The 24,555-nt window shown below is 40.7% G+C and overlaps 1 protein-coding gene across 2 annotated transcripts in view; it reads left to right on the forward strand.

Moving 5' to 3' along the window:
- Positions 1-12,772: 12,772 nt before the first annotated feature.
- Positions 12,773-24,555, forward strand: part of LOC139461501 (calmodulin-like) — a 47,690-nt gene continuing 35,907 nt past the window's right edge. For both annotated transcript variants that reach the window (XM_071243001.1, XM_071243007.1), the window contains exon 1: positions 12,773-12,886. In XM_071243001.1, the coding sequence (XP_071099102.1) occupies positions 12,797-12,886 (90 nt within the window). In that variant the 5' untranslated portion in view covers positions 12,773-12,796. The remainder of the gene's footprint in view (positions 12,887-24,555) is intronic.

Raw genomic sequence — 24,555 nt, forward strand, 5'->3', positions numbered from 1 at the left:
CAAAGCGTTGCAATGAGCTTACAAAAAGCCGATCTATCTTCGTGACACAACAAATATAGGCATTGTTTTCACGATTCCCAGTGGAAGTTTAGCCTTTCTGCATCTCTGCATTTAATAAGCACACCGCCCAAAGAATCGATGATGAATGAAAAGGTGGAATTGACAGGATTTCTGTAATGAGATAAACCCATTAGACGTACAAGTTAGGGTGGAGAGTATCATATAATATCCATATCAGGCATTATAAGCGCAGTTAATGAAGCATAAGACAACAATATTTCATGTTAGTATTACGCTAACATAACCTGCTTAACTACGAATGTACGATTCAATAAAATAAGTACAAATTACATAAATGCCATCTTGTCATCAATATATGTCTCAATTCGATTTCCATTGAAAGGCTTTGATGATGTGAAAGTGCCATAGGCTTATAACTCCCCTTTTCTGTGGCTCAACTTTGGTTTAAAATGTGTACGGTCATCATTGTTATCTAGGATGAAGATCAATGGTCTGGCATAATATTATCGCATGCTACATTGCCGGTCAAAAAAGAGTTTACACTTTAAAATTGGATTTTAATACAAAAATTCAAACGTTTTCAACACGTTATTAGACTGAAAACAATTAGAAAAAAACAATTAAACATCAGTTTACACACATAGACACACACACACAGACACACACAGACACACACAGACACACAGACACACACACACACACACACACACACAGACAGACAGACAGACAGACAGACACACACACACTCACACACACACAAACACAACATTTGTTTTCATACTTCCACATCAATATACATATAAATGTATAATAATGGTATTGAAGTATAAAAACAAATTCACCTGTCTTCGTTCGTTTTATAGATTTATTTGTCCATATATGTCATTTCAACAGTACTTTGTTGTGTTTATTTGTATGTTTATGATGCTGCACACCCGATCATACATGTACGGCTGAACAGAATAAGTGTGTTTATCCTTGATTCAAACTCTTGCACATATTAGATAAGAGTTACCGCGTCACACATAGGCGCTTTATTGAATGCATTATACTGGTCTGGTACACCACACAACGTATACAATCATAAACAAACCAACTTCGATTGGCACTGTTCTACCTACAGAGAGCATTATGTGATGGTGATTCATAAACACATACTTATGATATAGTCGGAATTGTACAATGGACTCTGCTTTTAGCAGAGATTGCTTATGAATATGGGGATGGTGCTGTCGCTGATATTTACAAAAGGAATGACTCATTGTTTAAAGGTATATAGCTAATCAATTTACTGATTGTACATTCATCACAATGACGCTAGCATTGATTAACTAACCTCAGCAGCGAGGAATAGATGACCCACTATTGTGAACAGGTGAGTGTGAAGACAATGGCATCGTTGTCCAGAGATGGAGTAAAGTTGTGTCCAAAGACAAAATGTTGTAATAAAAGGTTTACGTTTGTATGATGACAATGGCATCGTTGTCAAGAGATGGAGGAAAGTTGTTTCCAAAGACAAAATGTTGTAATAAAAGGTTTACGTTTGTATGATGACAAGGGCATCGTTGTCTCGAGGCGTGGGATGGTTTCTGAGAATCTAGAATCGGACTTTTAAGTCATTTCAAAAGTCAAATTGAAAACATAGTAGTTTGGACAAAAAAAATCTATTTAATGTACGAGTATGATAGAACATTCATACAATATTATTTATGGATACGATACATTGTGGACATTGACAAAAGCCCCGTGGGGATTCTGGGTTTTGATTCACTTTAACTCGTGCTGGGTGAAATAAGTGACAAAATGGATCGGATGGTCTGGCTCGGTGACTTGGTTGATTGCGTGCCGACGACGTGATTCATTGTTCACAATATTGATAACTGCCTTGCATGGTCCAGATTCGCGTATTCAAGGCTGCGTCATATTGCAGACACATTTCTGAGTGCTGCGTTAAACAACAGAAAATACCACTACTACTACTACTACTACTACTACTATTACTACTACTACTACAACTACTACTACTACTACAAATATTTGATATCTTGTGGCTCTGTGCTACACAAAATACGACAAATATCCAACCTTGGAGGTTTTTTCCAGAACTTCGCTCACTTTAGCGATCGCCGAAATAAAGCCATATAATCAATCACTTTGTCACTTTGATAAAGGCAGTATGTCAGTGCTTTCAACTTCAGGGAGATCAATTATAAGATTTGGTCCAAGCCGTTCCGCCCTCTGCTGTCTCCAAGTCCCACAGAGACCCGAGTGCTATGTCCGACTTTATTGATGAACCACATGGATCATTTATACATTGTTAAGTTCAAGGTCACTTAGTGGCCAGGAGTTGACGTCATGTTCTGACGTCATGTTGCGATAAGTTATTACGTTATACTATTACGTCACTAGTAGTTGCATGTGCGGGGAGTAAGGTGTCTTGACGTTTGAGTTAGCTGTGTTGTGTTTTCCTTGGGTACCAGCCTGTAAGATGTCAGAGAGGTATAACAGATATAACACCGGGGGGATTTCGGTCAGCGGGGGGATTTCGGTCAGCGACCACCAGACATCACTTACAGAAACAGATAAAGCTTTGAAGACCCGCCACAACTCCCGTGGTGCTGCAAAAGCCTTGCCATAGCACCACAATTGTACCTGAATACATGTTTTTGTCATATAATGTTCATATGCATATTATTCCATATAGTGTCCGTTATATAATACTTTGATATGATCGGTATACTGTGTACGCGCTGTAAAACTCAACTCACTCACTTGTTCAAATGTTCGATATCATTACCACGCCTTACCAGAACCAGGGTTAAAATTTGACCGCAACATTTGCTGGTATAGGTGGCGACTCGGGTGGTCAAGGTCGGTCACCTTGCAGAATGCCTGTCATCATACAGCGATCGCATTGGTCGTTACTCGTGCTGTCAGTCACTGGTTGGCCTGGTCGAGACTCAATTATATACAGGTCGCAGTGATATAGCTGGAATATAGACACCTACGTCGTAAAACAACACTTAATCACTTACAATAATAATTACACATTCAACATATCGATCTCATGTGTATTCGTGAAGAGGTTGTCTAACGTAAAACCGTTTAATCCACAAACTGATATGGAGATAAACGCAAATGTGTTTAAAAATTGCTACTCGTAAGATAATATCCAATAAAAGCTACAGCTTAGTGAAAATCAATAGTCATGTCATTAGGTTAAAAAGTACTTTAACTTTACGTTTTATCATTTAAATTTCAACCTAATGGTTATAAGACATACAGGGGGTATTTCCCCAAGGCTGAAACTGCGTCTATCTGCCAGTTTCATGTCAGAAGCAGTCGACGAAGGATCACACCGGCTCTGTCTGGCGTGGGACTTCCATTATCTGACCCACGATGTTAAATATGTCCTACGTGATGACAAATATATTTTGTTACCCTCCGTGGGGATTATTTCAAAAGTGGTTGCAGGACTGGTCGAACGGCTGGGACATGAGCCTGACTTGGTGGCGGGGAGTTCAGCCCGCTATTCTCCCGGAGCAAACATAGGTCCTACCTAATTGACTTGAGGATGGGGAAATATTTATTAGAAGTCCACGTCGCTGTCTCTTCAAGATTAGCTTTCCAGAGATCCCGCTCTAGGTCGTGAATTAAACAAAGCATTGAACATACAGATAGCGTAGTCTTGCGATTAGGAGTGCGGTATCTGATATGATTGCAAACAATTACGATGGTTTGGTGTTATGGATTTAGAATGAAACTCAATATTATTTAGTGAGATGATCAACAACAAAGGTTGACAGAATGCACAAAAAGCTTGATCTTAGATTAACAATCTGGAACTTACTCCATGATTACTATCAATACACATAACGGAAAAAAACACATTTTAAAAAAACCTTCACATGTGTTAGTGTTTATCATTTTGCTAACTGTACCATGGAATACTAAAGAGTATGTCTACACATAAACACCACTTTGTATTGATATATCCGTAGTTCGATACATGCGGAGTGATGTTAGTCCATAGTGTCGATAGGTCCTCAGTACTATGTGGTTAAACAATGTCAAACTGTAGAGATTGTAGGGCGCTATAGACCTCTGAGCTATGGGGAGGCTTCATTTGACCAAGTAAGGATAATACTGCAAACATACCATTCATCACATTGCCTTCAATGGAGTCGACCTTTCAGGATGCCCAGAGAAAATAATTGGATTCGACTGCTGCGTACAACAATGTTGTATGATGTAAGAAAAACACGTTGACAGTCTTTCTAACTAATTAACTGCCAACGTCAATTTCTTACGTTTTTTCCTGCATCTCAAAGACGACATCGCAGCACTGATATCGTTGCTCTTCCTTCAACAACCATTGTAGGAACTACTCAAAGCAAGAAATTATACTGAGTCGTTGTAAGAAATCGAACGACTTAAATAGGTTTTACTGATGGATGGATTTACAAACTGAAAACCCCACTGTATCTTGAAATCAGTTTGTAAATGGCCAACCCTAACCACAGTAGATTAGAAAAAGACCGGATGCTCCTGAATTTGAAATTTGTTTCCAAAATGTCCCACAATATTTAACATTTCAGGACCTACCAAAAGTTTACTTTTCCTGTACCATCTGATTCCGTGGTCCAGTGGTTGAGCGTCTGTCCGGCGAGCGGTAGGTCGGGGTTCGATCCCCGGCCTCGCCACACCAAATAGATGCTAAAGTATGGTACATGTTAACTTGCTCGGAGTCAGTATACTGTGTTGGGTATTCTTGGGTATTCGTGTTAAACTGCGGCATGGTATCTCAGTGGGCTAGCACTATAAAATCAGCACTAGGCCTGACTAGTCAAGCAGCCACACACACACGCTGATGCATGTCGCTATAATTATATTTTCCTTGTGTTCATTGAAATTCCTGCATTCTGATTAGCTGAATTGGTCACGTGTTATTGCATTCATTTCCCAATGAATGTAAAAAAGTAAGCCACGCCCACCGAAGCAGACTACTTTTATTACTACGGAATGTCGGGGAATCCTAATATTACATACGAGGGAATTCCCTTTCTGCTCGCGTGTATCGCCATGCACTGGGCATTTAGCGAAATCCATGCATATTCCTTGTCCATACAACCCTTGAAACCGAAGGCCGAGAAGGAATGAAACAGCAAATGTGCAGATTCGCTCGCCTGTTTTTGTCCCGCTCGCCTCAGTGCCACAACTTTCATTTCTTCGGGTTTCATTTCTAACTAGCATTATTCCGACTGGGTCTTCCCGTTCTCAGGGAACTAATGTTCGAATCAGGCGGCGGCTGACTATGTCATTTGAAACAGCCGCCTTCTCTCGGACATATTTGTTCCGGCTCGTTACAGTCTGACTGTTGCAGTTCTTCTCGCCTCTTTCCTTGATTGACAGGTCCTATGAACTTTGTTTTAATCCTACTCTCCGTTGATTGGCTACTGACTGTGTGGGCGTGTCAAGTTATGTGCTTAAATTAAACAATCACCTGATTCATGTCACGCCACAGCATGTATTCCTACACCGGGAATGTTTATCTCGTCATATTTGTCTGCTTTTATATGAACAACTGTTTAAGGTTAAACTATTATATGTTTTCTTTGTCGAATATAATTATAAGCATTGAGGTATGAATCGAAAAACCGATGTGCAAACTGTATGAATCCGCGTATCTTCTCTATTGTTGACACAATAAACCTGTGAGAATTATTCAGTATGTATGAATCACAAATTTAAAATCATGATGGATGCTGTAGAAGTGTTTCTTTGGTAGAATACACAAACTGAAAAAAGAAAAAAACAGAATAAGATAAAACCTATACTGTCCCTGACAACACTCTTTTGGAACCTCAGAAAAGAAGCAAGTTATAATCCGTCAGAATATTTGATACTTGCACCCTGCCCACCATTTTTCCACAGGACAACCCGAATTCCTTCATCCATGGGGCATTTGTCACACTAAAATCAGGACAATTTGTCCAAAATGAAAGCAAATGTCATCTGAATTTTACTGAAAGAACAATTTGTGAAATGCTGGGCTTCGGACATTGTGGCAAGACGTAGACATGCACATGGGCACTGGTTGTGCTCCCTTCCTTACTGATCTGTGTCTTAATGAATTTGAATCGAACTTTCTGCTCAGACTGACCAAACCATGACACAGGAATTTGAAGGCCTTTGTAAAGTTTTATGGTAGACATGTGGAGGATATTTCAAAATTTGTCGCATCTATGACCAAAATTAGTTTATGTCTGATGCAATTCCTTTGTTTGACTAGTATCATAGGCAGAACATGCTTATCGTTTTCGCGAACACCTGATATCATCCATTTATATCATTTTCACAGCCAAAGGCCCTTTACGGCGAATAATCAAGACTGGTTATTCTCATGCACTGGCGTTTTATATATATATATATTGTATCATATGATCTCGTGTTGTTTACAGATGAAAACTTCACTTGCCTTTGAATGTGTTGGTGATAAGTGTCAACAGTAAAGTAGGATACCTCATCCTTTTCGGGAACACCTGGTATCGTCACAATTTGATAGTGATATATGAATAAATTCTAATGGTGCAGACGGAATCGTACTTTTAGCAGAGATTTCATATTTCTATTTCATCTTTTTGCGAAAAACTGGTGTCATTACTATTTGATAGAAATTAATGAACACATGAGTATGACATAGTCATAATCGGAGATTTTGCAAGATAATCAAATTATTTTTAGCATTTATTTTTAATATGGAAAGTTTATTTTCGCCCACCTATTCGAGAACACCCCACGTGGTGCAGGATACGCCCACCTATTCGGGAACACCCAATGTGGTTCGGGAGACGCTCACCTATTCGGGAACACCCCGTGTGGTTCAAGAGACGATCACCTAATTGGGAACACCCCATGTGGTGCAGAAGATGCTCACCTATTCGGGAACACCCCGTGTGGTGCAGGATACGCCCACCTATTCGGTAACACCCCGTGTGGTGAAGGATACGCCCACCTATTCGGGAACACCCCATGTCGTGCAGGAGACGTTCATCTAATCGGAAACACCCCGTGTAGTGCAGGAGACATTCACCTAATCTGGAACACCCCATGTGGTGCAGGAGATGTTCCCCTTTTCGGGAACACACCATGTGTTGCAGGATACGCTCACCTATTCTGGAACACCCCATGTGGTGCAGGATTAGCTCACCTAATCGGGAACACCCCATGCTGTGCAGGAGACGCTCACCTATTCGGTAACACCCCATGTGGTGCAGGAGACGCTCACCTATTCTGGAACACCCAATGTGGTGCAGGAGATGTTCACCTAATCGGTAACACCCCATGTGGTGCAGGAGACGCTCACTTATTCGGGAACACCCCATATGGTGCAGGAGACGGTCACCTATTCGGGAACACCCCATGCGATGCAGGAGGCGTTCATCTATTCTGGAACATCCTATGTGGTGCAGGAGACGTTCATCTATTCGGGAACACCCCATGTGGTGCAGGATACGCTCACCTATTCGGGAACACCCCATGTGGTGCAGGAGATGCTCACCTAATCGGGAACACCCCATGTGGTGCACCTATTCTGGAACATCCCATGTGGTGCAGGATACGCTCACCTATTGGGGATTTCCCCATGTGGTGCAGGATAGCGACATAGACACATGTTTCCGTGTTTTGTCAGGTGAACAATTGACTTGCCTTTGCATGTGTTTGTGACGGATGCCACCTGTGGGGCAGGATACGCTCACCTATTCTGGAACACCCCATGTGGTGCAGGAGACGCTCACCTATTCGGGAACACCCTATGCGGTGCAGGAGACGCTCACCTATTCGGGAACACCCCATGTGGTGCAGGAGACGCTCACCTAATCGGTAACACCCCATGTGGTGCAGGATACGCTCACCTATTCTGGAACACCCTATGTGGTGCAGGAGACGCTCACCTATTCGGGAACACCCCATGCGGTGCAGGAGACGCTCGCCTATTCGGGAACACCCATGTGGTGCAGGAGACGCTCACCTAATCGGTAACACCCCATGTGGTGCAGGATACGCTCACCTATTCTGGAACACCCTATGTGGTGCAGGAGACGCTCACCTATTCGGGAACACCCCATGTGGTGCAGGATACGCTCACCTATTCGGGAACACCCCATGTGGTGCAGGAGATGTTCACCTAATCGGTAACACCCCATGTGGTGCAGGAGACGCTCACTTATTCGGGAACACCCCATGTGGTGCAGGAGACGCCCACCTATTCGGGAACACCCCATGTGGTGCAAGAGACGCTCACCTATTCGGGAACACCCCATGTGGTGCAGGATACGCTCACCTATTGGGGATTTCCCCATGTGGTGCAGGAGATTTTCACCTAATCGGTAACACCCCATGTGGTGCAGGAGACGCTCACTTATTCGGGAACACCCCATATGGTGCAAGAGACGCCCACCTATTCGGGAACACCCATGTGGTGCAGGATTAGCCCACCTATTCGGGAACACCCCAGGTGCTGCAAGAGACGCTAATAGATTCGGGAACACACCATGTGGTGCAGGAGATGCTCACCTATTCGGGAACACCCTATGTGGTGCAGGAGACGCCCACCTATTCGGGAACACCCCATGTGGTGCAGGATACGCTCACCTATTGGGGATTTCCCCATGTGGTGCAGGATAGCGACATAGACACATGTTTCCGTGTTTTGTCAGGTGAACAATTGACTTGCCTTTTTTTGTCGTTTGTATTTACAGCGTACGAAGGCCGGGTTCCATTCCCAAAATAAAGATGCTGAGTCCGATATCTATTCCCCGCCGTGATCCAGCTTAGTTTATATTTGTGTTCTGAGAGAAAATAAAAATTAATTTCTTATATTATTTCTTTTCTTCGACTGGAATATTGCCAAATACAGACTAAGTCTACAGTCACTAAAACTCATGTTTGACTTGCCGTCACAGCCAATTTACAGTCCGAGGAGGTATTTTACAAACACTTTGAACCAGTATCAAGTTCTTCTCATTCAAAAATAGACCCAGGCACAGAGGACACGTAAGTGGAGTGTCTGTATTTAGACAATTCTTTGAATAACTCGTGTGTAATTAATGAAGCAACCCCATATAGCTGACAAAAATAGGTTGTTTCTACAATGCGTAGACTCCAAGAATAACAATATAAAAGTGGAAAATCGAGAGAGATACTCCATGCACCAGTATAGAAGGATAGGGTAGGGGGGGGTGGGGGGGGTGGGGGTGGTATTGGATACACCATATACCATTACAACAGGATAGAGAAGGATAGAGTAGGCGTGAGGGAAGAGTTTGTATAACAGTATCGGATAATAGTGGGTTAAAACTGATGTCGATAGCTTTATATAACTAATTGTACTAAAGTTTATGGCTAGGTGTTCTGAGTGATAGTGATGGCCAGTAACACGACATAAATCGATCGGAACATAACTACATAACTTATTTGCATTTCAAAGAATCTAAAAACGATATATATATATGGGCTATGACGTGTTCTCTGTTAATCAATCCTGATTTGTGGTGAAGGGCCACACTAGTACATCAGCTTGTTGGCGTTGTGATAGCACGTATCTTCTAAAGACTACATTTTCAAAATATATTCTATGCATTCAGACCTATATCCATGCACATTGAACCACCTATACTCCATATAGCAGTAGACAGACACGTGGGGCACATGCCACGGGCAGTCCAAATGTACCTTATTAAGCCTGGGATAGGCTTAAGTAAGTGATCTGTATTACACAGAAGTGTAGGGCACGATAAAGGGTTTCATTTCTGTTCCTATTAATTCCCCCAGATCAATAGCCCCAGTATCAGCGCCTTTAATCGAACAGAGTGTTATAGGCTGGTGTATGCAAGACTGGTGCTTGACACTTGCCCTCCTGAAGACTATGCAGGTAAGGTGTATCACTAATGAGCGCGGATTTATGTCAGTATATGTGAGATAACGATTTAGTAATAGAATCAAACTTGGTTTTCGTTTCTTAGTTCACACCTTCAATTGGTATCAGTAGTTATTGTACTGGAAATTGTCACATGGAGGTTCATATTTTCACTATTTGTTTGCTTGTAATACGTTACGATGATGTTGAATAAACTTTTGCTTAAATACTTGCCTCGTGGACTTTGCAGTCCAGCGATGATATATTTGTTTAGTTTGGAAAGTGGTTAAGGGAATGGAAAAATGAAAACATGTATATATTGTTGTTATATAAGAGGTTATAGTTGAAAGCACCTTTGCAACATCTTTAAGTGGCATTTAGAAACTAGAGCACTGGATTAAATTATGGACATCAAGTCCTTGTTTTATTTTTTCTATGCGACAGTTAACTTTATCTACCTTTATATAACTATCATGCTGGGGTAGATCCTATACTCTACAACGGTTCTCAATGAGCCGACATTATAACAGTATTCTGTATATCTGGTTTTGAAGAAATGTACATATATTTTCAGAAGTTTTGTCCATATGTCTATGGATGTAAGGTAGCATAACATGTCACATGAAAAAAAAATACTGGAACAACCAACCGTATGGCATTTACTGTGTTCACGGAGTCTTCATATTCCCCGAGGAACAGTTGCCACACGACGAAATAGGATCGATGACGTACTTAAAGTTTTACTATTGCATTTAACATACTAGGGTGATTTTTTACAAATGACGAAGTAATCAATGTGGAAGTATCTACGTCAAACAGTTCATATGGAGAACCATACTTGTCTCCTGAGAAATGGATATTTAAGGTGCTAAAGCGGGTATTGAAATGTCAAAGGGACGCTAAAAGCGAGAAAATGAATGAGCTCAAAAAGAATTACCTGGGACAAAAAAAAAGTGTTCTGTTAATTGGTTGGTAAGATGTGAAGCTTGGGAATAGCGAATGTCATTGCAACTTATCAACGGTTCGTGTCTTGCCAGAGCGTTATTGTACGGAGATGTTTGACAAGAGATACAGATGTGTGTACAGCCGTCACCGTGATAACAGTGTTTACTTTGAAGACAATTAAATTAATTCACATCTAGGTTATTTTTGTAAAGCGATTTTTTCTCGTCCTTTTCAGATATATCAAGATTTGCATCTTTGAATTTCATGTTGAAAATAGCGATGAAAGCATTCAAATAATCACTCTTGCATTGTGACAAAGGTGTACCGTTCTATAATGTTTCCACGTAAATACAACAATGAGGCACAGTCAGTATTGACGTCTGCACATACCATCATGTTTTGTATATCTTATCAAAACAGTATCCAAGGATTTTAACGGTCTGAAGTGTCTTGTCTGAACACACGAATCGACCAATGTACAAAAAACACTTCCTGCTTCTTCCTGCGTAGAATAGAAACATGTATATGATTTGCTGAAAGATTATTTATGACAAATTTGTGTTATGATTACGAGAAGACAAGTTTATATTTGTAATGTTTTTCCGAGACTAAAATAATGAAAGATCGATACTAGTCACTATGGTGATATTCGCAATTGGATTTTAAGAATGAATGAAAGGACAACTCTCATGAAAAAACACGACACAAATAATGTAATTAATATTTTTTATACGAACTATTTCTTAACGAAAGTATTGGCTGTTAGACGGGATGACATGTACATATGCACTGTATGTCAATTTGTACATTATCAGAGGTTAACGTGTGACTACAGCCATGTGTATGGCGATATAGGACACAGGGGAGGTGAAATGGGGTTTCCGTTGCGTTCAAGACTGTTGCACTGATATAGCGATCTGCATGCACGCGTGTGAGGGTGTATGTCAGAGACAGCTTGTACTTGTCCGTACAAATGTCGGTTTAATAGTGAAAGCGCACTGAGATACCATGCTGCAGTTTTACACGGATACCCCACTCAGACACAGTGAACTGACTCCGAGCCGACCAGTCCTTGTTTTATCCCCTTAATGCCAACGCCAGGCAGGTAAAAAAGTACCAGTTTTTAACGCCTTTTGATGTGACGTTAAAGGGGTTCGAACCACCGACCTCACGCTTTCCGGGCAGATGCTCTACAACTAGACCACGGAGGCTGACGTATGATGGGAATGTAGTCAGGAGGGACTACTAATACCTGACCGTACATGTCCAAATGTAAGACGTCATCACATATAGAAACTATACACTGCATTCGCATACATAGTTTACAATAAAACTATATATATAGTTCGAGTGAAGTCATTGTGTACGACCCAGTAAAACATCAACTTTTGAGTTAATGAAACAGGTGACCCACGAAGGAGAGAGATCGTTTTTTTATGGCGTAACAAAGCCAATTCTCGGTGTTCAACTCCAAGAAATCAATATATTTTTGCATCTAAACAGCAGCAAGCCACCCTGGGAGGCGCGGGTATTGTTTCAGTAACATTATAAAATCATGAGCCCGCTCTGCCTTCCATCCAAACGAGGTTTTCTTGTTTACGTACAAACAAGGCTCACCTCCCTTGAGGCCTAAATGGCTTGCCTATTCCTAACAATAACGTTTCTTCTTCTGTTTCAATTCAAGAATTGTCTTTGTTAGTTGAACAAACGGCATCCGGGTGTTTAAAAATGAATTTGTTTAACAGAGTGAATCGACTTTGAAGATCTATATATTGGCAGGCCTGTCTGTTTGAGGGGGTCGATCTGCTGGAGAGACTATATGCTTAGGATCGGCATTCGAAATCAATGTATGGTTAGCGTGAAACCTGTCATCTCTGTCTTCAGATCGCCGGGGTGTACTAGTCAACTCTGATGCCTTTCGGTCGAAGTGCGTGTGCAGGTATTGCACGTGCTGGGCGTGAACACGCGAGAGAGGCGGAGAAAGCTCACGTGAAACAGGTTGTAAGTACAACATACCACTCTATATCTAAGATAAAGTCACATTAAATGAACTCAATTCCACTCATTTGTACAGAACATTGGATCTTTATTTAACGGATGTGTCCATTCTGGAATCTGCCCGCACTTAGTACTTCACAGAGACATTTTTATTCAAAGAATTCTTTTATATTTTCGAGTTTTGAGGTCCCTAAGTATATTACTCAAAACGAAGCTAAGGATCACCCGATTCGTTAACATTACTACAGTTAATATGTCATTGGCATGTGGTCCTTAATTTCTTTTGAGTAGCATACAGCAAGCAATACTGAGATAAGATAGGTTCCATCATGAAAATGTCTAGCATCAGTTGTGACCGGGACACTCTCATACCTTAAAGTTTTCCATTATATGTCTTCAGAGTCCTTCGAGATTAATAGCCATGGGTTTTATTTGGATTTCCAAGGGGATCGGATTCGGAGCATGACTATGTTGTTATTTTCATTTCACAACTTTAAAAATGTTCCAGAGAGGTTTTATTATTTGATATATAATTTTACAATAAGCATATCTGAACCTTCGTGTCAATATTGCAACTCCGTTATGAGTACAGCTTTACGTTACGAATATCTAAAAAATTCACATAGTTCATTTTATATAACACAGGAAAGGGACCCATCGACCGCGGAACAGTGACATTTCAGTTGCACTTTCAATGTATGCTTTTTGAAATTCGCAAAACAACCTCACTTGTAATTTTGTCAAGTTCAAATAATTGTTTTTACTCTTCATATATGTATTTATTTGTGCGGCTGGGGTATACATTGTGATATATTACTTTCAGCAAGGTAGTGATATTATATTTTCTGTGGAATAGTTCGTTGCCCGAGACTATATGAAACTGTATTTTTTACAAAATAACATATACACTGAACAGCATACAGACTTGAACATGAATTTGTATGTCATAAACTGCAGGGCATAAGAAAGTATACTTCCATGTTTGATTGTGGCTAAAAACGAAACAAACAAGAAATGTTTTTTCGATGGTTATGTATTTGCTACGGGTATCACTGGTGTGTTTTAGAAGCCTAGTGAAGTTTGTCATTTTTTGTGAAATCCAATTTTCAGGTGTATACTTTCTTTTGCCCGGCAGATCAGATAAAACTGATGTCGTTTCTCAAGAGAATAAGGGAGTGTCAGAAAATTACAGCTTTAAAACATTGCGGAAATATCATTAACGGCGCGAATGCGATCCAAGCTCGCAACGTAATAAATAAACGTGTGGGATTGACACAATAAGTGAACTTGATCAGCTGTTAAATTTGCTTTCTGACATTCCCACACAGCTTTACACATTAACGCTAGGAAGAGTTTCATCGCCCACCGAAACAAGCCAACATGTGTTATGTAATTACTTAGAGACGGTATTTACATCCTGTCATTTGTTTGAAGAAAACTAACATTATTGACTAAACCGCGCGTATAGTCACGCATCAATAGTTGCCATGAGACAGCATAACATCCATTAATATCATATTTCAATTTCCTGCTCATCATGACGTCAAATAGTCATATTTGTCTGAAAGGCTAATTGTGACACATGGAATTTGTCCTTAGACCGATAGATGTAGGTGTCACATATTTGAGTCTCATGAATATAAACATTGTCACTTAGATAGCCTCGTCGTTAAAGTTCCCAATATTGCCTCATGTCAGAGTCGTGTCCCTCTGAAGCAAGACTTTTGACTAATACATGTATAACAGCCCCATCTTTAATACCAACCATATTATATCAAAGCCTCGCCCTTCTAATGGCAGCTGTAGACCTATAGACCATTATTTATACATGCAGATAATGTTTACAGGCAATATTTGCAATCATAATGTATCTGAAAAAACAGCCAACGAGTAAACAACTGAAAGGGACATGGCATACTGGTATATACTACAGCTATGATATATCAGCTATGATATATACTCAGCACAACTATTAAATGGTCACCTGTACCATATCGGACATTAAAGACAATTTATAAACACAATAGATTGGCTGTAAATGAATGTATCGTGTTTTACTTCAAATGACACTTCGGGACTGCTTGTCGTAAGAGGCGACTAACGAGATCGGGTGGTCAGGCTCGTTGACTTGGTTGATCCATGTCATCGTATCCCAATTGCGTACGCGTGGATCGAAGCACATGATATCCATCGGTGGATTGTCTGGTCCAGATTTGAATATTTACAGACCGCCGTCATATAGCTTGTATATTGCAGAGTGCGGCGTTAGAAAACAAATAAACTCAGTCGGGAGCCAGTGATTGGAACAGTTCAAATGGGTACCCTATTTTAGCATGTTCACGTAAACTGCTGCTGTCAAACGTTAGGCATTGTCTTGTGTAATCATCCATTTTTCTGATCCCATCAGTGAACCTTGACATTAAACTCGTCACGTGGTTCATGATGACATCCTTAGGTATGATAAGAGCCCTTGAGTCAGACGATACTGTCGTACAGGTTGGCTTCTGTTAAGTCGGTGTCTAGAATCATTCCAGACAAGTTTAATAGAAAGTTAGGAGAGCAAGCAAGAGAGTTCATCCAGCGTACGCCTGAGTGTCGACAAATTATAAAACGTCATCACCAGAGAAAAATTAGTCTTTCGCTATCTCCCGAAACAGATTTAATTGGGCGTAAAAGGCAAACTAGCGTGAAAAATATCAATGGTTACTGAAAAATCAGTAACTAATGATACCAGGTGTTCGCAAAAGAGTAAACATGCCCTGCCCTACCGGTAGCACCCGCCACAAGGCAGTGGCAACAACAACAACGGCAACATCGGCAACAGGAACGTGTAACTGTGTCCTTGCAGGAGCTGTAATGCCGCTCTAGGTTATTATGGGAACAAAAGCGACAAAATCGGTTCATAATCGCAAGAAACCTTTACGATTCCGACTTTATCATAAGCATGTGTTCACCAATCACTGTCGAATAGTTAAAGAGTGAGCGTCTCCTGCACCACCACCACCACCACCAAATCGAGTTTGCTTCTCAACAGCAGCATCCCCAAAACACGTGCCGTCTGTAAACGCGCTCCACGACCATAGTAGAACGAAAGTTACAATCTGCTCTCGCTTAATAACAGAACTACCACCACCAACGTTGATTCCAACGTTGACATTGCCGCCATTGCAAACAAGCTTTCCTATGACGTGCACGGATGGCTTCACGTCCGGAACGGAGGCCAAAAGAACGCAACCTGTTTCTTATAACGGTGAAAGTTTGTGACATTAAAGGAGGAGATTCAATGGCACAATAGATCAGCTCCGAGCTTCACATAGAAGGAATCGCGTAATACTGAAAACTAATGGACATTGCCTGATGTCATGGCGGTACATCCACAAAAGTCGCCGATTGTTTCGCTATTTGTAGTTATTAAAATAAGCAGGGGTCTGTGATCTTTGGAAAAGGGAAAAAATTGGAAATGTTCAGTGATCAAGTATTTGCGGGAAAAGGGCTGAACACTAAAAGCCATTCATGAAGATAAGAATACAGCACAAGGACAGCATGCACCTTTCTCTGCCCTGAATGCAGGAGAGTTTAAGCGTGGCGGTGAATAATACGACCCCCGTCTTGGAAGGCCTGTCACGACAGCAACACCAGAAATTATCCACAGAATCCATGATATGGTGATGACCGACCGGTGAATGACTGAGCGTCATATTGCTTGTTCAGTGGGCATTTCCCAAGAGTGAGTAGATTCCATTATCACAGGAACTGTGGCAATGAAGAATGTATCAGCTCGTTTGGTTTGGTTTGGTTTGGTTTTGATTAAAAACGCACCAGGCACAATTTGTCTCATTATAATCTATTATCTGTTTAAAACTGATCAAGAAAGGCTCCTGTGACGATTTGTGACTGGATGAATCAACAAAACCGCGACCATAAATGACAAAAACTGGCCTACGTGTTCTGGGATGCCCAAGAATGACAGGTTGTCATCATGGTGGACTTTTTTCCAAAGGGCCAGAAAATAAACAGAGCATATTATGCTGCACTTTTGATTACAGGATGAAATTAAGACTACGAGACGTGTGAAACTGAGAAAAGTGTGCTCTTCCATCAGGACAATACGCCAGTGCACGAATCAATGAGTCACGGCTACAATCCAAGAGTGAAGCCATGGACTCCTGATCTGGCTCCGTCAGACTTCCATTTAGTCCAAAACATGAAGAAAGCTGTAACTTTAACCTTACCCAGTTCGACCTCAACGATGACGTCTTATTAACGTGTTGTTAAGCCAGGAGAAGGCTTGCTTGATTGGTTTGTTATTTAACGCCGCACTCAGTAATACTCCAGCTGTATAATGGCGGTCTGTAAATAATCGAGCCTGGACCGGACAATCCAGTGATTAACATCATGAGCATCAATCCACGCAATTGGGATCGATGACATGCATCAACCAAGTCAGCGAGCCTGACCACCCGATCCCGCCAGTCGCCTCTTACGACAAGCATAGTCGCAGGAGAAGGCCTTCTACGAAATATAATCCCACCACTGGAATAAAATCCCACCAACTTCGTCAACAGGTATATCAATGTGGATGGTGATTATGTTGAAAATATCATTTTAATGTCTTTAGGTCAAGTCTTTCTACGTGAGGCTCAGAACTTTTCAATCACACTTCGTACCTCGTAAACGCCTAGTTTTCAGATGGTTTTTGTATCTTTGCTCATGCTGTCAATCTCTGGCTGACAAGGTCAGGGTTGCCGTAACTGTGACACTATAACCCAGTCAAATACTCTCTTTGCATGTGATCCAACTGTCAGTCATCCATGTTACAAAATGTCAAACAAAATACATATGTATCTCCTGAACGTACATGTATGTTCCACGGCCGTCCGCTCCTCTAACGTGCCTACTTTATTGATGTGTCTGAAAACAAATACATAATTTATGAGAACATAAAGACGTATAATGAAGTCATTCTTATTATTTATCCTTTTCCTAAACAACATAGCTCTATAGTTGTACCAATTTCGTGGAACAACTGCAATAAAGAGAGAGCTACAGTCTCCACCTAAATCATTACCCATAATGAATAATCATACGATCATCGACGAGAAATAAGAGGTAGTTTGTGACGACTAACAACAGACAGTGATGTCTTTCAAAACAATGACGTAGATGCATATATTTGGACAGAAACAGCTTCGTGACAATGAAACATCAGCACATCTTCAGCATGAACCACAGAATGGGCAGATCAATAAAACCAGAGTACAGCATGTTTACAACCGTAGATATGTTTCGCTGGTCGGTGTAGTCGTCAGACACTAATCAAATTGTGAGGCCTGACGAGAATGATTGTTATTTTGCGCCATAGTCAGTATGACGCTAGTTACATCTAGACGGCCTGTGGATGATCGAATTTAGGCCAGGGAAACCAGGGATGAAAGAATGGGTAAAACTCCACACCTTTAGCAGCCTAGTGTAACGTATAAACGTATAACATTAGTCAGAAAAACTGATTTGATCGTCCAGAATTGTGTTCAATCGTCCGTATTAACGAGGTGTCACTGTATGTCATTTCAGCGTTAAATTACTCCTCATTTCTAATAGTCCGGTTTCACGCTGATTTCAGGAATACAGTAAACTATGGTTATAACGTACTCAAGGGGACTACTAATTTTAGTTCCTTATAACCGTAGTTCGTTATAAGCATATATAACTATATAACTACAGCAAATAGTCGGTACCAAAAAAATAAGTTCGTTATATCCGTCAGTTCGTTATAAGCGTGTTCGTTATAATCGTAGTTTACTGTATTTCATCAATATCACAAAGAGGGACACAGATGAAATGCTTCACATAATTTATCCATGTGAGGAATCGAACCAAGATCTTTTTCGGCGTAAAGAACGAATCCTTTGAGCTCTTGGACTCTCAAATAATGTCTCATCGCGGGTAATGGTCATTATGTCAGCTGTTTTCTTGCGTCATAAAAATATTAACTTCAATGTTTTAATGATTCCAACTGTTCTATATTCAGGACGGAATACTTGTTTCCGATTGTATCTAACGACAAGCTTCCTGGATTTGTTTAGAGTGGAGATTCATGAACAGGACAACACACGATAGAAGGAAATTGCATTTGTACCGGTTCACGAATTACGTCAATACCTAACAATACTCTGCATTAAGGCCTTTCATATTTTGTCAGGAGACCCATGTTTATGCAGATGTCAATAACTTTGTCCATAGTCTGCTGCAGAAATTGGATGAAGTGTTCGTTGAGATTATTTTTATGTGTCAATAGTTCACAACACAGAGAATGGTGTAGTCAAGAATAACACTGTAGTGCTGCGGCTATAATGGTCTCTACAATCACCACGTGGAGGTAGCTGTCACTCACCCACCGCCATCTCACGAGTCGTATCATGTGTTTTACAAAGCGAACTCAAACGGCGTAAATATACGCACACACTTAAGTTCAAACAATAAGTTCATATCATTAGAAAAGGTGCCTGACACATGATCAGTGAAACATACCTATGGGGGAAGGTTATGTGTACTAGTTATTTCGTGTTTGCTAATTCTTATACATTGATAATTAGATGATAACATTAACGTTATTTCATGGCATATGACCTGTAATATCTGGGCAGTTGTAGTCCTAATAATGGCACGCTTCCCAGAATGGACTCGCGTCTTCAATAGGTGAGGTGAAATAGGGGTATTTAGACCTGTGCACAAAGATTCAGAATGACAAGACACTCTCCACAAGACTGTATGACAAAAGCGTTGACTTCAACTTTCCAATAGTCATTTTTCCCTTCATGTCGAGTAATATTCATGCATCTCCAGCACTTGGTGTCTGCATTTCACAACTTTTGCGGTATAATCGCACAACTGTTCTTTCTACCAAGATTTCACAGAGCGTCATACGACTCTTTCACAAATGTTGTTTGATCAAGGTTACAACATTCAAGGGCTCAGTAAAGTTTTCAAAACGTTGCATGGAAGACGTGAAGGACATTTCCAAATTTGACGGATCAACATCTATTTTGGCTTGTCCCATATGTTCCCGTGTTTTTTTTCAGGTGAACACTTGACTTGCCTTTGCATGTGTTGGTGATGGGTGCCACCGGTGTGGCAGTATAGGCCCACCTTTCGAGAACACCTGGTGTCATCACTATTTGATAACTATTCATATGCATTTGCTGTAGTCAGAATCGTTCAATGGACTCTGCTTTTGGTGGAGATTTCTTATGAATATGGCAAGGTTTAGTCGCTGTTATTTAACGAGATTTACGTTCGAGATTATTGCACCTCTATGACAACGTACCTGTACGTGCTTTTATTGTTTTTCTGTAGTGTGTGTGTGCCGGTTTTATAGTGCAAGCCCACTGAGACACCATGCCGCAGCTTTAACATGAATACCCAACTCAGAGCCGACCAGTCCTTGTTTTAATAAGCGTTTTCACACGAGTAGACCGGGAGAGTACAGTGCGGTCAAAACCTCCTGACATCATTATGTAGTGTCATGTCCCAACGGCGCTGAGCAATGCTACCATTTCAGTCACTCAGACGTCAACTAAGCCGACTGACGACTCAGTGGCTGATGTTTTGCCTACCACGACAAAATCTCCATTCACGCGCCACATTGCTGTTCCCATTGTTGTTCTGTGACTTCTTCGTAAACAGTACTACTTCTGAATGAGCTTTTGATGGATGTTGTGCATTATTTCATTTCACTAATCAAATTTCAACCAATGAGTTGAAAGGGAACTACTGAAATAGATGCAGACATTCTGACGAGAATATTCGTGTGTGTTGAACTTCAACACAATTCCGTTGGCCCAGAGCGCGTGTCGCTTTCGATCACGTGATCATCTGTCCCGGGCCATCCGTCAGGCATACACACCCTGACTTTATTCCAAGAGTATGTTATATATCTAAAACACCCTCGTATTGACTTGAAATGCGTGAGACGTAAAGTGCTGTTGAATCGATTTCTCTGCACTGACAATTATCTTGGTTTCAGCTGGCTATCGCTGTCATTAATATTTAAAAAGTTGTGGAGCGCAGGATTTCATCTCCATTCAACGTGACTGCTTGAGTTCGCGGGAGCTGGTGAGAACAGATCGACTGTCTAACGTGACATATGTCTATTGTCACCTACAGTCCTGGTTTAACCTGTTCCTCGGAGACCTACATACACGTGACGAGGATTCATTCAACCTTCAAACTGAAGATCGTCACCGAAGGCTGTGGTTATTGATTTATCCAGTCAACCTTTTTGTCAGTTCATTCAATCGACGTATACATCTGTTCAGCCTTCTCTTCGTTCGTTCATCCAATTATTACCAGAGCAGTACAAAAACTGCGCCGTCGACATTCCGAGAAGGAATAGGTCCTTGGAGCTGCATGCTCGTTGTAAGAGCTGGTTATTGAGGATTGGGTGATTATCAGTACATGGCTGATTGTGTCAATGTATCGTTGCTCATGCTGGGGACGACTGGTTTACCCTATTCGCGACCACCTAGTATAATCACTAATTTTCAGCGATCCATTCATATATTTTTCACCGCTATTTTGCCTTTTACGCCGAAAGGAATCTGTTTCGGCAGAAAGTCAAGCCTTGGTATTCTATGGCGTTGACGTTTTATGTTTACCTACCTATACTCCATTATTCTTATATATATTACTTCTGTGATATAGCCAAAATATTCTTGATGGCGTAAAACAACAGTGACTACATTTTCTGTGATTCATCGCATCTTTTGTCCATAGGGTTACCACTAGGGTCACGGTGCTGATTCCAATAAGCAATTTCAAAATCGTTTATAGGGAGCAGCATAGAGATGGGTTTACCATATGTACCTACCAATGATCATGTACATAATACTCACCATTCATACATCATACGCATCATTCATACATCATACTCATCATACATACATCATACGCACCATTCATACATCATACACATCATTCATATATCATACGCGTCATTCATACGTCATACTCATCATACATACATCATACGCATCATTCATACATCAAAACCATCTTCCATACATCATACACAACATCCATACATCATACTCATCATTCATACATCATACACAGCATTCATACACCATACGCACCATTCATACATACGCATCATTCATACATCATACACAACATTCATACATTATACTCATCATTCATACATACTCATCATTCATACATCATACGCAACATTCATACTTCATACGCAACATTCATACATCATACGCGTCATTCATACATCATACGCACCATTCATACATACGCATCATTCATACATCATACACAACATCCATACATTATACTCATCATTCATACATACTCATCATTCATACATCATACGCAACATAAATACATCATACGCAACATTCATACACCAAACCCATCATTCATACATCATATCCATCATTTATACACCATACGCATCATTCATACATCATACATACATCGTACGCATCATTTATACATCATACGCATCATTCATACAGCATACGCATCATTCATATATCCTACTCATCATTCCTACATACACATCATTCATACATAATACTCACCATTCATACATCATACGCATCATTCATACATCATACGCATCATCCATACATCATACGCATCATTCATACATCATACTCATCATACATACATCATACGCACCTTTCATACATCATACACAACATTCATACATTATACTCATCATTCATACATCATACGCAACATTCATACATCATACGCAACATTCATACATCATACGCAACATTCATACATACGCATCATTCATACATCATACACAGCACTCATACATTATCCTCATCATTCATACATACTCATCATTCATACATCATACACGACATTCATACATCATACACATCATTCATACATACGCATCATTCATACGTCATACGCACCATTCATAGACCAAACTCATCATTCATACATACGCATCATTCATACATCATATCCATCATTCATACACCAAACTAATCATTCATACATCATACGCACCATTCATACACCAAACTCATCATTCATACATCATACTCTTCCATGCATATGCAGTATAGACATTAAGAACGTACAGACAAAACGTTTTCTTCACCCGGGTTAGAATTGAAGGGTTTAAGAGTGCAAAGTGTATAAATGTCTGAGACATTGCGAAACATATGACCTTTAATCACACCCCCTCCCTCGACCATCTTCCTGTTGGCCTATATGTCCCCCTCACAAGGTCATTCGGAGGGGCGTGGGCGACTACGCCGACCCTCTCCGGGAATGGTAACACGATACGCTGATGGCATTAACGGGAAACCGGCCATGGGAACTGCGTACATCTTTTGTGGATTTTCACTTTTCTTACACAGATGATAGATTAGCCTAGAGAATGGTAAAACAAACGGCGTACAATGCATATGTTCAGCGTATAGAAGGCTCGTTCGTCCCGCCGTCAACCTTTATGAGGGTTACTTCAGATGCTAACGATATTCAATATTACACAACGTGGACAATAGGGGGAGACGGAGAATCCATCACTGAAAAATTGACAAGGTGGTTGCACTCAGGGGGTTGATAGGGAAGAGAATAAGCAAGGATGTGTCCGCACAATAGTTTATGAAAGAGGGCTAAAGATAGATTTGTCTATATTTATTTGAAAGTGCAATAATGTGCGCTCCTGGAAACGAGCTGGTTTACCATCACGTACAACTCATGTTCCTAAATGAAAGGGCAGAGCCGAGATCCAACCACCCGCGTCATGCTCCTTCAGGCGAGACACGACTTTTATTAAATAGCATGAGGAGTGGTTTCCCTTCGTAAAAACAAAATGAACGAAACCCTCAAGCAAGCCCACATTTTAAATTGTTTGTTTGCTTGTTGTTAAACACCGCCATCAGCGCTATTCCACCTATATGACGGAGGTTTGTAAATAATCGAATCTACACCAGACAATCCAGTGATTGTCATCATCCGCATCGATCAACGCAATTGGGTTCGTGACATCCTGAAAGTTTAATCTCTATGGGAAAATGTTCACGTTGATGAAACAAACATGACACACTCAGCGTAACTATTGAAAGGTACAGGACTGAAAAACAACAGTGCTTTAAAAATTAACAACATATTGGCTGAAAGTCAAGAGGAAGCCAGTGATTGGAGCACATTGTATTTCTAGACCCGAGGCAATATATTTTGCCACTGTTTTCTGTAACAAAGTATATATTTTTTTTAAAATATCCCAATTGATGTTGTCTACCAGTTATTCGTCTATGCGATCCCCCCCTTAAAGATGCGGAGATGGAACTGATAACTAACTATATTACGCATACAGTGTTCATGGGTACTTGGCCGTGGCAAAAGGAGAGGATTGAAAAGGCTCTCACTTAACACAGAAGAAATCTTTTATGCGTTCTTGAAATACTTCCAAGAAAGGTTTGAAGGCATTCTTAATGTTAATGAAAGGCAAGTAGATTTAGAAGCTACTTACGTTTCAGAATGTAAACACAACTCATAACTGTTCTGAAAATAGATGGCTTCCGAGAAATATCAATAATTAATGATCAATTGCGAACGGCGAAGAGTTATTGTCAGCTAATACAGGCGTTATTGCTCGCGTGTTTGACCACATGAAACCAAACAGAAGCTGATCG

This window comes from Haliotis cracherodii, unplaced genomic scaffold (genome assembly GCF_022045235.1).
Source record: "Haliotis cracherodii isolate W230 unplaced genomic scaffold, xgHalCrac1.p SCAF_1, whole genome shotgun sequence".
Classification (NCBI taxonomy): Eukaryota; Metazoa; Mollusca; class Gastropoda; order Lepetellida; family Haliotidae; genus Haliotis; species Haliotis cracherodii.